The 15,465-nt window shown below is 40.9% G+C and overlaps 1 protein-coding gene across 1 annotated transcript in view; it reads left to right on the forward strand.

The window, feature by feature from the left end:
* Positions 1–15,465, forward strand: part of si:ch211-196i2.1 (collagen alpha-1(I) chain) — a 103,036-nt gene that overhangs the window by 38,251 nt on the left and 49,320 nt on the right. The window contains exons 5-6 of the mRNA XM_035668265.1: positions 168–302; positions 713–793. Of these exons, the coding sequence (XP_035524158.1) occupies positions 168–302; positions 713–793 (216 nt within the window). The remainder of the gene's footprint in view (positions 1–167; positions 303–712; positions 794–15,465) is intronic.

Below are 15,465 nucleotides of genomic sequence, written 5' to 3' on the forward strand. Positions count from 1 at the left end.
TAATCAGTGTTATTCACTTCACCGGTAAGTGGTCATAATGGAATGGCTGATCGGTGTAGTTACCTGTTCTGTATATCAAGAGACGGTTACATTTAAAAAGGTTTCTACATGAAGGTCATTTGTGTAGATTTCCTCTCTCATTGTATTTAATGTTTCTGTCTCTGCAGGGTCATCTCCGACAGCTGACCTTCCTCATGGGCACCCCAGACGCAGCCCAGCAACACTGCAGTCACCACCCGCCCCGCTGTGGTGAGACCGCCCCCAAGCCTCCTCGCTCCCCACGCACCAACAATGCCCTGGAGGTGAGGAAAGATGAAGGAGAAAAGAAATCTGGTCATATAATGTGTGTTATTACACACACTGGCAATCATGGAGTCATGTCATTTCTTATTATTGTTCCTTTGTAAACCGCAAGCCTCTGACATGTCACTGAGGTGTTTAAGGTGAAGCCACATGTCTTTTGAAGCCCACAGCCCAGACACTCCGACTCCTGCAGTTAATACTTTGACAGCAGAACCTATTATATACTATGGAGCATGATAAAAGATCATCAGAGGATTTAAAACAAAAACTGCACTGACTCCTGTGGCTTTGATCCGGTCTGGTGAATTTAATAACTGTGTGAGTGTTTGGTTGTTCATCGGTTTTAGCCCCGAACTGTGTTTGTTTGTGGTTTTTGAATTTAGAAATTGTCCCTTCTGTTTCCACACAGAATATACTCCTGTCCTCGAATGACCTGGAGGACCTGCTGGGGAATCCTGAGGACAAGTCATTTTTGGGCTTTGGTAGAACTGTAAGTAGGATATAAACGGCAGTGTTCTTTAAAGTTGTGTTGAAATTCCAATTCATTTAGGTAAGCAAACAAAGTCCAACACAAAAAAACACGCAGTTGCCTGGTTTCACAGCTGCGTCCTGGACTTGTAGTTAGGAGACTGTGGGGTTAGATCCAGCTTTGGACAGGCAGGCAGCTACAGACGTATATACCAACCATCGGTCTGGTTTTTACTGGCTTCTTTTTTTTTCATCAATCTCTGTCTCTAACCACCAGTCCATCGTCTGTCATTAATTAGTGCTGCGGTGCAGAGCCTCAGGCGTCAGAGGCACCAACCAGCCGTCCCACCTCTTGTTCTCAACTGACTGGTCCACTTTTCGTGTTTGTGTGTGTGTGTGTGTGTAGGTGTGTGTGTGTGCATGTGTGTGAGAGAGAGAGAGAGAGAGAGTGTGTCCTGTGAGACGCCTGTGTGCCTGACCTGTCTGAGCTCTGGTCCATCAGTGTGTGTCTGCTCACTGGTCTTTGTTGTGGCTTGAAAAGGGTTCATTTGGTTGCTGAAGCTTAAAATCTGTTTTGATTAATTATAGCTTGGGCTTCATTTTCTCATTGAAAATAAGGGGAATTTATTGGTGTTGTTACTTTGAATATTAAAAGAATGTGGAAAAAATCTGACAAAAACAATACAAATAAATAATTTATCTTTTGCAACACAACCACTGCTTTTTTGGTTCACTTGTTTACAGGATGTATGATCAGTAAATTGTCTGTATTTTCTCCACAATTTTTTTCTCCAAGTTCTATAACTAGAACCATTTTTTGATGTAAATGTACACAATTACTGTACTTTTTACTCCACTAGAACTATTTGATAACTTGAGTTACTAGTTACTTTGCAGTCTGAGATAATTATTACCTACCATTGGAGAGTTGGCAACTGATCACACCTTGTGCTGGGATATAAATAAAACTGCTCTTCACTGCGAACAGACAGACCATATAGACCCTGTTCACAGCAGCCATTATGACATGAAATGGTAGAGTAAACACAGGTGTTAGGGTACTATTTAAGGTTCCATTTCATTCAGGTCAAACAGAGTCAGGGTGCTGCTATTGTGCATGTTGGCTCACTGGAAAGACTGTGCTACACTAAATGGAATGGAGTTTGAATTAGTGTTGTTGCTAACACTTGTGTTCATCCTACTATTTAATGTCAAAATGGCTGCTGTGAAAAGGGACTCTTGCTTACTAAATAAAAGCTTTTTGAGGTTCCCGTTTTTGGTTGCCAACAAGCCTCCTGTGACTTTTCCTGGGTTTCTACCAGGGATTTGTTTTCAGAGGTGGTAAGCGCAACAGGCTTATGACTGATTGGGCTGTTTACCTGTGTTTACCCTACTATATCATGTCAAAATTCTGTTGCTTTCTGTTCAAAGTAATGCTGCTTAGTCATACTTTTAATAGTCAAATAGTGTCTGCCCAGCTTCCCACCTTTCTGCCTGTCCTTTCAAATCCACCTGTATTTTTTTCTATAATTGTTAGCCCATTAGTTTCCACTCCACACTTTAAACTTGTGTTCGTGATGATGCATATTTTAAACTTATCAGTACATCTGAATCCACAATGAGCTAGCTTATACATTCAGAAATCTGTTTTGTTATGACTGCACACACTGTAGTCTAACACCCCGACTAAACAAAATAACGGTTCCTGAAATACATACAGGTGTTTATACTGGCACTTGCAGAATAAACCATGTTTCTGGAATCGGCACATGTTTGAAATGGAAATAAAGCAAAGACTGTGCGCTTGGAAACAAACGAAAAGCAAAGCTGGTTTGAATTTACATTTTCATGTCAATGCCAAATGCAGGAAAAAATCAGCGAGGATCTGGTTCTCTTTACGGTATACAGTAGTGTACAGCCAGGAGGAGCCAGGAGTAAAACACAGCAGACCATACCGTGCCATGCCAGCCCCATCAGGTACTGTGCTTCTCCCATCAGGATGGCATTGGCATGCCTTTGTGATGATGCAGACGACGAAAACCTCTCCTGCTGTTTTGTGTTGTAGAGAATGTTTGCAGGATCAGCTGCACCAGATATATCTTAATAGTAACTGAAATCTCTTCAGCAGGCTGCATCTCCTTCTCATTATCTGTCTCCCTCCGTTCATCTGTTTCTGTTTTTCTGGTATTTATTGTGTCTCTGTGTGTCTCTGTGTCTTAACTGTCTCTTTATATGTCTCTTGTCTCTGTCTGTTTAACTGGTTCAACTTGGTTTTTGCGTTGATCAGACAAAAGATTTGTGGTAATTGGTGAGTTTTGGAGTTGCTGTTAAGCATATTTAGTTATCTTTGGACAGAGGCTAGTCAGCTGTCTCCTCCTGCTTCCTTTGTGCCTATCTTTATGCTAAGCTAAGCTAACCAGCTGCTGGCTCCAAGTACATATTCATGGTACAGATTTCATACTGTAGTTCTATTAATCTGCTCATCTAACTTTCTGCAAGAAAGCAACTAAGCATTACATTGCTCAAAACGTCGAACCATTCCCTTAGAAATGTCAAACATTCAATGTTTGCAGCTTCTCGACTGTGAATGTCTGCTGCCTTATCATAGTAAATTGAGCTGTGTCACACTAATTCACAAATGCAAATTAATCTGCCAGAGTAGATGACATCATGAGCTCGGCAGATTGGTCTGGTCTGGTTCCCAGGCTAGTTTTATAGTGCTTGTGAGACAAAACAAGACATTTACCTTGTCACTTGTGAAACTTTGTGATGGGCATGTTCTGACATTTTATAGACCAAATGACGAACTCAATAAAATAGTCAGCAGTTTTATGGTCAAAATAATTGTTAATTGCAGCTCATCACATAGGAAATAGTCAAAGGGTGAATTAGGGAGTGATGTTGAACACAGTTTCCATACAGCCTGTTTCTCATTAAATCCACACAGACGAGACCTGTGGAGGTACAGCCGTCCTGTCTCTGGCTCTCCTCAGAATCTGCACATTGAAAAAAACAAAAAAACAACACTACTACATTAACAAGATCTATTTCTTTTTCGCTAAGGTCTGCTGCTGTCGTCTTTGAAGCATAACATTTCTGACTGTGGGGCTACGTTTTTGGGGTTTCCTGACTTTGATGCATGTCCTGTCTGGGGGCCACTGGCTCCCTTGACAGGTGCTCTCTTTAGAGACGTGGTACTCGCCCAGTTCATCTACAGCTTCACCAACGTGCACTAAGATGTTAAACACTCCTGCAGGTCAGGGACCTTAACTAAACATGTGATTACGAAGCCAGAGCTATGAACTTCAGCGTATGTTGATGGCTTTGAACCCTCATAATCGAAATGCCCTATATTCGTCAGAATTACTTGTAAATCTTAGCACTTATTTGTATCTTTTGCTATTTATCAAACCAAAATGCCAAACATTTATTGCTCTCAGCTTCCCAAATGTAAATACTTGCTTCTTTTCTTTTATTTATTTGATTGTGAATGGAATCACTTACTTTTGGTTGAACAAGACAAGTAATGTCAGGACATCAGTCTGCACTCTGAGAACATCTGAGGCCTTTTTTATTATTTTCTTGCATTTTATAAACTGTCTGACTTACTGACAGTAATTGGAAAAAATAATCAACTGATTATTGTCTATTGCCTTCCTGGTGTGCTCCATAGTAATCAGCACATCCGCTCTAGATCTGAAAGTTTTTAGTCTCCTAAATGGTGTGTGTAGGTGTGTACATTATGTGGATTTCCTTGCATATATAGTATGCATGTGTGTCAGAAAGAGAGGGTGAGATGGAGCATGACAAAGCTTGTGTTTGATTGTTTTTCCTGCGTCGAATGTCACCAGCAGAGTGAATCCAATTTGTCTGAGGGCTTTTAGTTTTATAAATAGTTAAAACACCGTACACTTGATCCCTAAAGCTGCATCTGTCAGAGAGAGAGAGAGAGAGAGAGACACACACACACACACACACACCTGTGGTCACAATATTCCTTGTTCCATATACTATCACAACCAACAGTTTCCACTTGGTTCTCCAGAGAGGCCTCTTTCATAAAACTTGTCAAACAACGGGTTTTTACTGGCAAGCCAAGACCAAAACAAAAAGGTGGAAAAAAATGATCCATAATTTTGACATTTTAAACCACATCTTAAAATGTTAAGTTTTCCATAACTCTGTCAATCCACCAGGGTCCATGGTATTCTATGTAAAGTCTGGCAAAAGGTGCCTATTAAATAACTTTACCCTAGGTGGAATTTTCATTTCCTAGCAAAGCTTAAGCATTAATAAGGCTTGAATTTTGTTTAACCATTTTTTTTATTTTAAAGCGGCTGTCGTCATTAACAAATTACCCATTAGATCTAAAGTCTTGTGTCATTTCCTTATACCAAACATATGAAACTCCTGATGTACACCTCAAACCTGCATTCATCATTGGCATATTTACACATCAAGCAAGCACAGTGTAAGTTAAGCTTCATTTGGAGTCGTGTTTCTGCCCATCTGTAAAAAATGTAAGTCCAGTGCTCTCGTTCTGTTTTGGTCCACCAACTTCAAAGCGAATGCCTGCCTTCTGCTGCTAGGTCCAGTACAGCTGAGGAGTGGAAAACCAAAACAATAGGCTGAAAGACGCTAAAACTGAGAAGCTGAGGGGAGCTGCAGAATTTAATTCTCTCACTTTCTGGCCATGCTGCGTACTTGGCCAGAGGCAGCAGCTAACAGAATCTGAGGTCAGGGGCCAGGTCAGAGTCATCCAGCTGGTATGTAGAGAGAGTCAGACAGAAAGGTTAGCCAGCTTTTACCTCTCGTCCAAAAAGCTAGGGGGACTTGAGCTCCTCCTATAAGTACCATTATGGATGTCATCCATGAACTCTGGATATTGTATCATCTGCCTGTCAGGAGAGCTGAACCAGTGCAAATTGTGCACCAGTGTGTGGACAAAGAGCTGATATCATGCCTTAACTGTGAAAGCCAGAATCAGTGGGTCTGTAAGTTACATTCCTGTCATGTTCACATCGTTGGCCAAAAATAACATCTCCTTATCCCAGAAAACGTCACATTCCTTTATTGATCTCAATACTGCTCACTTAATTCTGCTCTTGCTCTCCTCTAAATGTTGTGAGGTTGTGCAACACAGACAGATCTGCCCGGTTTCCTAGCAACAAAGAGAGCAGGTAGATGTGCTGACAGACCTCCTCAACTTACAGATTCAAGATATCCTATGCAGTCAGCCAAGAAGCTCCAATAAGGCCCAGCAGACAAGTGACCCATGTCGGGTCTTCATTTTTATTTGTGATTTCCTACGGCATGCTGCCAGCGTGCAAAATGTAAATCCTGTTTGGCTCCAGGATGATGGCTCTGGTGACAGGATAGTTACAGTTCTCTCAGGGCCTTCCTACAGTTACTGTGTATGCTCAGCTCTGTGATTAGTGTGTGTCATGCTTTATGATCATATCAGAGACGAAAAGTAAATCATTTAAGCTGTGTTGATGATACTGTGATATAATGTAATGTTCCCATAATTACAGTGCTGAAAGAGAGCGAGATACCGTCTGGGACAGTTCACTCCCAGCTTCATGTTTTTTGTTGTTTTTTTTAATGTCATGTTCATTGGTGGTGCATCAGAGATAATAAGAAACGAAAGCTTTCAAACCTAAGTCGCTTTAAAGGAGTTTTCAAAGTTTGACCATCCTATGGATGGACAGACTGGTTCAGCTGGACCACTCTGATACTGAGGAAAACTTAAAGTTCTGGTGTTAGAATTAGCATCTTCTACCCCTTCAACTCTCCCACACAGTTTGAAAACGTCTGCTTTAGGGAAAAAGTTAAAAAACAATGAAATAAATTGTGACAGGAGAATATGAATTACATGAATAATAAATAGTTTAGAGGAATATAATATATATTTAGAGAAAATAAGATTAGAGCCACATGAGCCCTCACATTGAAGTCGTCATAATATTTTTTTTCAGCTCTGTAAGGACTTAACTGAGCTATTTTTAAAGGGTCAACACAATAAATTAATTGTCTCATGAAACAGTTTGAGGTCTGTTCACGCTTGGAGCTCAAACTGTTGGCATTGCAGGAGGATGACACACTGCAACACAAACACGTCAGAGCAGCAGCAGAAGGGAGACAGTGGGATACAGAGCTCTTGTTTCCCAAGACAGTATAACAAAGACAAGACTCATATTAAAACAAGCCCCACAATCCATCTGGTGGGATGGATTCTGGAGTTAAACATGTTTTTCTGGGGTTTCCTCTGAGCTGCATGATGGATCAAAGACTAAATGGCACACAACACATTGAGCACTATTTTGTTAAATTAAAACACAATGACGAGGAAATATGCTTTATGTTTGCCATAAAAAAGTGAAAGAGTATCTGAATTCTGTCTTTGTTTTTAAATCAACAGGACATTTCTGCACACTGTCAAGATTTTCTTTTTCACGCACTGCACCATAGATTGAGCAGTAACTTTTCATCTGCTTGGCGAGGTTCATAACTGAAAAGCCAGGAGGCCTTCAAATCCTGGAGTGCAAGAGGAAGTAGATTGTTGAAAGAGGGGATGCTCTTTGAAAGAGAAGGAGGAGGAGATCGAGGATTTGGAAAGAAGAAGATGGAAAAAATAAAGAAAGGGAAGGGTTCTTGTCCTGGTTGTTTCTTTCTTTTTGTCCAAGACGTGAAACGATTTTCTCAATGCGAGAAGCCCCGACATGCTCCAACTAATAATTTACCTCTCCAAAACTGTAATTTAGTACAGGGTATCTCTGCTGTGAAGATAAATCAGCTGTGGTTAAATGCTAGGTGATGGGACGTTGTCATAAGAGTGCTACATCAGCAACTTGCAATCACTCTCCTTTCTGATTCTTCCCAGCGCTAACCCTCTCCACTGCAGGTCCCGCTCCTAACATGCAACAAGGATTACGTTTTCAGACAGCAGGCATCTCTGGAAGCCATTATGTAGCGAGAGGACTAAAGATGTGCCGGGAAGTTGTTTAGAATTAAAAAGTGATCATTGATTTCCCTCCGCACATCTGCCCTGCAGTTTTAAAGCACCCACAGAGGTTCTGTTCACCCCGAATCAACCTCCCTCTGCTCTCGTTTATTTATATTGCTGTTTACGCTAGACCACCTCTCCTTTTGTTCCTCATAGACATGAAGTAATGCTTCCGGTGACAGGGAGTTGCCCCACTGTTCTCGGCTTTCATGCAGAGGAGGTCTCCTTTCTGTGTTGACACCGTTTAAATCAAGCCAACCTCAGACGGTCCTCTGTGAATATTTCCCTTCAGATGCTCTCTCAACTGTGGTTGTTTCACTGAATTTGGGCACTGCGGCTTCCCCCTCCAGAGATTCTTTTTTTTTTTTTTTTTGCTTTTAGGTCTAATTGTGTGCATGCAGTCTCGCTCCAACCAGAATGCATCCACGTGTGAAAGCAGTAGGGATTCCCTCACATCATCCCTGTTTTCCTTCGTTCTGCTCCCCTCAGCTGGAATGAGCAGTTATTCACTCTAGCAGATTTTTAGTTGCCCATGATGTTGCGGTTAGCGTGTTGTGCCAATAGCTCGCCACGATCAGATGTTCACTCTCACCCTCAATCTAGTTTGGTTAGCTGAGTGCTGGCAAACACTTTTGATGTTAAGGATTTAATGTGCTATAACATCCGATGCATTCTGACTTTTTGCGGTTGAAAGTGATTAAATGTATTTCTTATGTAAAATACTTTGGGTTGTTTTGAAATTTTAATTGTCCCACATACACTAGATTACAGTTGTCTTTTCCCCTGTACATTTTCTCATATCTTACTCTATCTCAGCATTCGGGCCAATGGGCTGGTCTACAGTCTCCTACACATGCCAGATTAGATGCATTGTTTGTACAAGGTGTATGGTTGGTACTAGTGGAAGGGTGTGTATCCAGTAGGTGTGTGGGTGTGTCTGCTGGGAGCTGGATCAGCCTCCTGTGCAGAGGTCTGCCTGTGGGTACAATGTGAACAGAGTTGAAGTGCAGACAGACCTGCAGTGTCTCCTGCAGTCATGCTCTGCCATGTTGGATGGTACTTGCTGCTTGGATGCCTGTTGCTGGATTTAGATGGACTGCACGTGCAAGGTCAAGGGAGATGGAAAGGAAAGGTACTGCCTGGTGTAACCTTGTACAGATGTTGCATATGTAAATGTTCCCTTTGCTTTTGTTCTACACTGATGTAAAGTAGGGTGTGTAATGCTCTGCAAACCATTGTGTAACACAATGTGGCAATGCTTTTACTGATTTTACCGGAATTAGGACGTTTCTCTTCCCTGAGGATGGATGTTTGTGTGATGAACATACTTGCAATTTGTGGCTTTTGGAGATTTGACTCTGATGTTTAAAGATCAAGGTTGCACCTGTTTTAGTTTTGAATCAACTGTGAACCAGTGTCAGAATGATTAGTGTTAATCCTTTATATTAAACATTACATTACATTCAAGTAATGTTTTGCTTTGCATTGCAGTTATGTGTTCTGTTTCTCTCTTCTCTTGATAACGGTCTCCAGACTGGATGATTTTCATTTTTTCCAACCAAATTAACAATTCCATAAAACTTTATCAGTTGAGAACATTCTCCGAATGCTTAGGCTAATAAAACCATTAAGAAATCAACTGGATTAAATTTTAAAAATGCATCGTCACATTGTTGCTTAAAATTTGGAGATACGTGATTATCATAGGACATCGATCGTGCTATTTTACATTGTTAGAAATGATGTCTACATGCATGCTGAATGTAGTTAAGGGAAGCCCATTTGTGATCCGATAATGGGTAGCTCACTAGTAGCTAGCAGCATAACGGCTTCTCGTTCTTACAGAGAGATCTGATACACCACATCTGCAGTTGGCTCTCCTAAGTAATTATTTGTGTCCCTGCTAAATAATAGACACTGTCTCTAGTGTATGCATAACATATCACAGTCATGACTTTCAGGGACAGTTAGTGGCCCTATAGGCTTTTTAAATAGATTGTTCAACAGATTTAGCTAAGTGTATCTGTAAATTATGCTTTTGGGTAGACCTACAACCAATCAGAGTTATGAAATGTGTGATGTAGCATAGTTAGTAAATTAAATTTACCAAATCCTGTCAGAAGTACGGCGAAGATATCTTTACGTGCAGTTGTTTGTTTTTCTTTTCGAGAAAATATACCATCCGTTTAATACAGAGGTGATAGTGGATTTAACAGAAATAGTTCTTGGTTGTTGGTTGGTTGAAAATGTTTCAACGGCCAATAATGTCGCACTCCTCTGTACAGTCATCGTATCAAGCCAATCCAGTATTAGATAAATGGTTGTGATTGGCCCGACCAAATCCAGGATGGGTGGTAATCTGTCTGAATGGGAGGATGACCATATATATCTGCCAGAGCCAATAAAACATGAGCTTGCAGATTTGTCCGGTTCCCAGGCTAGGAGAAAGACACCAGTTTATTTTTCTTAGACTATCTAGTGTGAACATGAGAAGAAGCTTGCTTTGGCAATATAGACACTTGCCATATGTTGTTCTATTAGACAGGGAGCTAGAGGTTGCCAAGCAAATTGTATTGTTTAACAATGTCAAGGTCTTTCTTTTGTCCCTCCAACATACTTCATGATCTTATATCCCAGGACCACCACTGGTGATTTGGTAGACACTTTGATCCCAAGCAACTGTGGCATTTCTAACATGGGTGGTCCTGCTGGGAATAAAGTCCCCAGCCATAATGGTGTTAATACTGCGCTCAACCTGCTGAGCTACTGAACAGCACTGAGTCACAATAGAAAGTCACACGCTCACTCGCCTGCACATTACAAATCGTGTAGATGTGTAGATGAACACACAAATTTTTTGACAGATTAGGTCTGTGCCTTCTCCACGTCCCCTCAGACAGTGTTGCTGGGATTAAAAGGAAGAAACACACACACACACACACACACACAGCTCATCTGGCTGTTTGTATCTTCACTGTTGGCTACTGTTGCTGGTTTCCTTGTGTTTTTTTCAAGGTCCTTGGCAATGTTTGCAACATTTCGCCACAGTTTACTAATCATAGAAGATGATTTGCTTTTCTTTTACAGTTTTTCATTATCTGCCTGGTCCTTATTCCTGAAACATCAGACCAGTCATACATTTTTCCAGGCCAAACTGCCTACTGCTGCTTGCAAGACTGAGCCAGTCTGAGAACGTCTGCATACCTGTGTCTTGGTTAGATTTACGGACCTTGCCATTTGATTAGCCCTTTGTAGAACCAAGTGTTCATTGTCTGCGTGTGTGCATGTGTGTGTTGATGAAAGCGCACTTGCCTGTGGCACTTTGTGTCAGGCTGTGAGGCTTCCATAGACTTCTCATTGCTCATAACAGAGGATCTGTCAGCTACACATTAGACAGACTCCTGAGGAGACCTGTTGGAAGGACACAATGGTTTGTTATAACCATTAATCGAGTCCATGTGTGCCCTGCCAACATTTGCCCTAATTGTAATTTACTGTGTTTTCCCATAAATGTTTGAGAGTTGCAGAAAAGTTGAACTTATAACTACTTCTTTTAATGGAACTGATATGGTTGTGCTGTATATTATTAGATGTAGATGATAAATTGCAACCTCCTTAAGTAAGTATTTTAACTGCATTACCACACAAATGGCTAACTGAGGAGATAATAAAACAAGGCCATGTGACAGTGTGATGGATTAGAGAGTTTCAAGTCCCTGCAAGTTGGACCAATGGCTGTTGTGAAGGTTAAGCTCATTAAAAAAAAACTTCTGTCTTCTAAATCTCTATTACTTCAGTGCATTAGCCAATCCATTCAGTTCAGTGTGATATTTGTATGAATTTATGATTTGTTGACAAGTCAACAAATTTACCCAATGTATTGTCAGATCACGGCAACTATAGGGATGCAACCAATGATTGTTAATCAATCATTAATAGTGATTGAGTCTGCAAATGTTTCCAAAAGTGAGGTCTTCAAATTGCTTGTTCTGTCTAACAAACATTCTCAAAAGATGTTAAATAGTTACATTTGGAATGCAAATGTTTATAAAGACAGAAACACTTCAATTACCAGACTGCTCTCATTTAATTATGTCTATCAACTAATAAATGAATTGACTAATCATTTCAACACAAATGGCTACTCCTTGAATATCTTCTTCTCTTACAACCACATGTCAAATGATCAGCAATGTTTAGACCAAAATAGCACTGTTGAAGAACTACACTACATAGCCACCCTAGAATTATACCTACATGTGATTGTCAAACATGGGCATTAGTAAGGTCCAACCCTGATGTCGGGTTTTGGTTTATGTTCTAGTTCATCCCAAAGGTGGATGGGGTTGAGGTCAGGGCTGTATTCAGATCATGTCAATTCTCCCACAGCAAACTGGGAAAACCATTTCTTTATGGGCCTGGCTTTGTGAACAGCGGCATTGTCATATTGAATCAGGAAAGGGTCAAACACAAACGTTTGCTACAATGTTGGAAGCACCTTTTGTTGTCTTAAATATCATTTTATGATGTAGCATTAAGATTTCCCCTCATTGGAACCAAGGAACCCAAACCATGAAAAGCAGCCAAGGATAAAAATTATGCAAAAGTAGGTGGACAGGGTGTCTGCATTATTTTGGCCATATGGTGTACTTAATATACATTAGGTAGAGGGCAGTTTTCCATTATACATACCATTTTATAATTTGGCTTTCAGGGGCCTGAGGGTTTGAAAACTGCTAAAGCACATACACATGACCATAAAAGCTTTAAATTGAAGTAAGTAACAAATAATGAGTTATCGTGACAGGAGCTTTATGGGAGCCTGCAAAATTGCTCTGACTGTTCATCAGCCTGCAGCCATGCATACTGACACAGACTAAACCACTCGATACCCTGACTGTCATTGTTCACATATAGATTAGATTGGGTGGGCCAAAGCTCGCACTGTCTCCGCTCACTGTGTTGTTAGGATACAAAGGCATGAACAAACACATTACATAGGCACAGTGTTCTTGCTTGCTTCAGCCTGCTACTACAGAGCCGACAGAAAGACAGCGAGAGTAAACATTGTCTTGGCATGTGATACAAAGAGTTACTGAGATTATCAGAGGTTTGTTTGACAAGATAACTACTCAGATGCATGCTATGCAGGGTCTACCCTGTATCTTTAAAGTTGTTTAATTTTAAAGTGGATGTTACCGATGCTGGCAACATCTATGCTAACCTCTATGGTTGCTGCCATTGTTGTTTAACGGACAGTGTCTTCTTGCTGCGTCACAGGACACCACAGCACACCCCTGTAGCTGCCAGTACTTACTCAAAGGAAGCTGATTGCTCCAGTACCACTGCACCAGCCACAAACACAGAAAGAAGCCTGGCAAGATGTCATGTCACGTAATCTTGGAATTTTATATCTTGTGAGTCCTGCTGCCTTGTAAGGTTACATCCTCCAACATCCTTCAAATTGATTTGAACTTGTGTTCGGGGATTACAGCATAGTAATGGAGTCTACGCACACGACTGTAGCTAGCTAGCTGGAGTTTCGACAATGAACCCTAAATTCCTCCCACCATTGGCATGTGTGAATGGTTGAACGAAAAGCAAATTGTAAACCATTTTGTCCACTAAGGTAGAGAAATGCTTTATAAGTGCTGTCCATTAACCATTTTCCTTCACTTCAGAAAGCTCTCTCCAGACCCACAGAAGACATTATATAGCTAGCTTCATAAGCTCGCCAGTGCTGTAAGTTGACTTTTCCATTTTTAACCCCTGAGAAGTACATTAAATACAACACACACAATGAACAAGAGGTTTTCCCTAAAATATAATATCATATTGGGATATTTCATTTTTGGGAATGTCTTTGTTTAGTCAAGAGTGTTTGACAGCTATTGGCTCCTTACTGACTGGCCAACGCGTCATAGTACTCCAACTAAGTATGTCCTGGGCTGGCATTCATAGAGATATGTCACAGACTGGTGGGGAGATAAGCTGAGGGGACGGTGTTGACCAGAGGAGATCTAGTGTCAGCTTATCAACCAGGGCTGGCTGCCTGACTGTGGCCTGGGATAGGAGAGAGAGAAAGGGCCTTTGTTTTCAGCTGGGGCACCGTGTTTGGTGCTTGTTATACCCAGCCAACCTTCCACCAAGGTCTGGGTTTCACTGAAGATACAGTATTAAGACTGACTATTGTTCTAATATTTCAGATGTTATGAATGAAAGCCAGGTTCAGCTGATAATTTATGAGTAACATTTGGCCATATCATTCTTTCTGATAATGCAATCACAGCATGCTCATTTGTATTTGGCTTTAACAAATGCCTGTAACCAAATGGGAAACCTGAGACCCCCATCTATAATAATTGTACTAATTCAAAAAATGTGTATGGTACCACTTTATTCTTCATTTGATACCCAGCCCTACCTCCAGCTATCTTCCAATGGCAACATTTGTTTAGCTCTCAAACATTGGTGGTAAAGTCAAACTTTGGAGTAAACAGCATGAACCATTGCCTGCTGTCTTCTGTCCAAGGCAAAGATTGTTTTTGGTGTGATGGTCTAAAGAGTAGTTCTTGGCACATATTAGAATACCATACCATAAATACTAATTTAAAATCACCTCAGTGCCACACAGATACAAATACAGTTGTTGCTGGGCAATGCATACCTGTACTCTACCCATTAAAAAATCTATGTTTTGTTTTTTTTGTGGGTCACCTTGGCTCACTGGGTAAAGCACACACCACATATCAAGGCTGAGTCCTTAACATTTTCTTCATTTCATCCCCTCTCCCCCTTTCCTTTCACTCTCTACTGTCACTATCCAAGTAAAATGCCCCAAAAAACGGCTATCAGATAACATCATTGTACCAGGATCAGGGACACACACTTCAGTTTCTCTCTTTTCACCTTTTGTGTACGATCTAATAAAACAAGATTAAGAGCCCACAGCCACCCTAACGGCTCTGTGAGGCTGATAGCATTTAGCTCGAAGCACCACTGTTCCTATGGCTTTGAGCTGAACGCTAACCTGCTCACAATGACAAAATAGCATGCTGATGTTTAGCAGGTATAATGTTTAGCATGTTAACCATCTTAGGTCTGCATGTAAAGATTTAATAATTGGCAATACACAATGGTTCAGTTTAGGCTGATGGGAATGTAATATTTTTTAATAAAACCAAATAAACCAAAGTACTGGATAAATTTGAAAATTTTTCAGTGATGGCACTAGATGTCCAAATTTCATGTCCATCCAACAGTTGTCCAGATAATTCTTTTAAAACCACACAAGTAGTTGTTAAAAGTACAAAATTGTCATTGTTAGCCTTGTCCTAAAGGTACTTTAGCAGTAATTCCTGCATGCTAATTGTTATGTTAAGACTATGACCGTGCAGACGCTGCACAGTGTGCATCTGACCATACTTCATCTGTATAAGCTGTATTCTAAAAGGTACAACTAAAAAACAACTCTCTGAGCGTGCATACTCCTGCTTCCCTCTCCTCCTTCTGCTCTCCATATGCCTCTAAGCTCCACTTTAGTGTTCTCCATTTCAGCCCATTAGGGTCATCAAACAAAATTTACAGCCCTTTGGTCCCATCCCCTGAAAGGCCTCTCTTACTGCGCCACTGTTCCCTGAGGCCCAACATTCTGACGTGTTCTGTTATTGTGTGTGTGTGTGAGAGAG

Source organism: Morone saxatilis, unplaced genomic scaffold (assembly GCF_004916995.1).
Source record: "Morone saxatilis isolate NCDOM2014 unplaced genomic scaffold, NCSU_SB_2.0 Contig21, whole genome shotgun sequence".
Classification (NCBI taxonomy): domain Eukaryota; kingdom Metazoa; phylum Chordata; class Actinopteri; family Moronidae; genus Morone; species Morone saxatilis.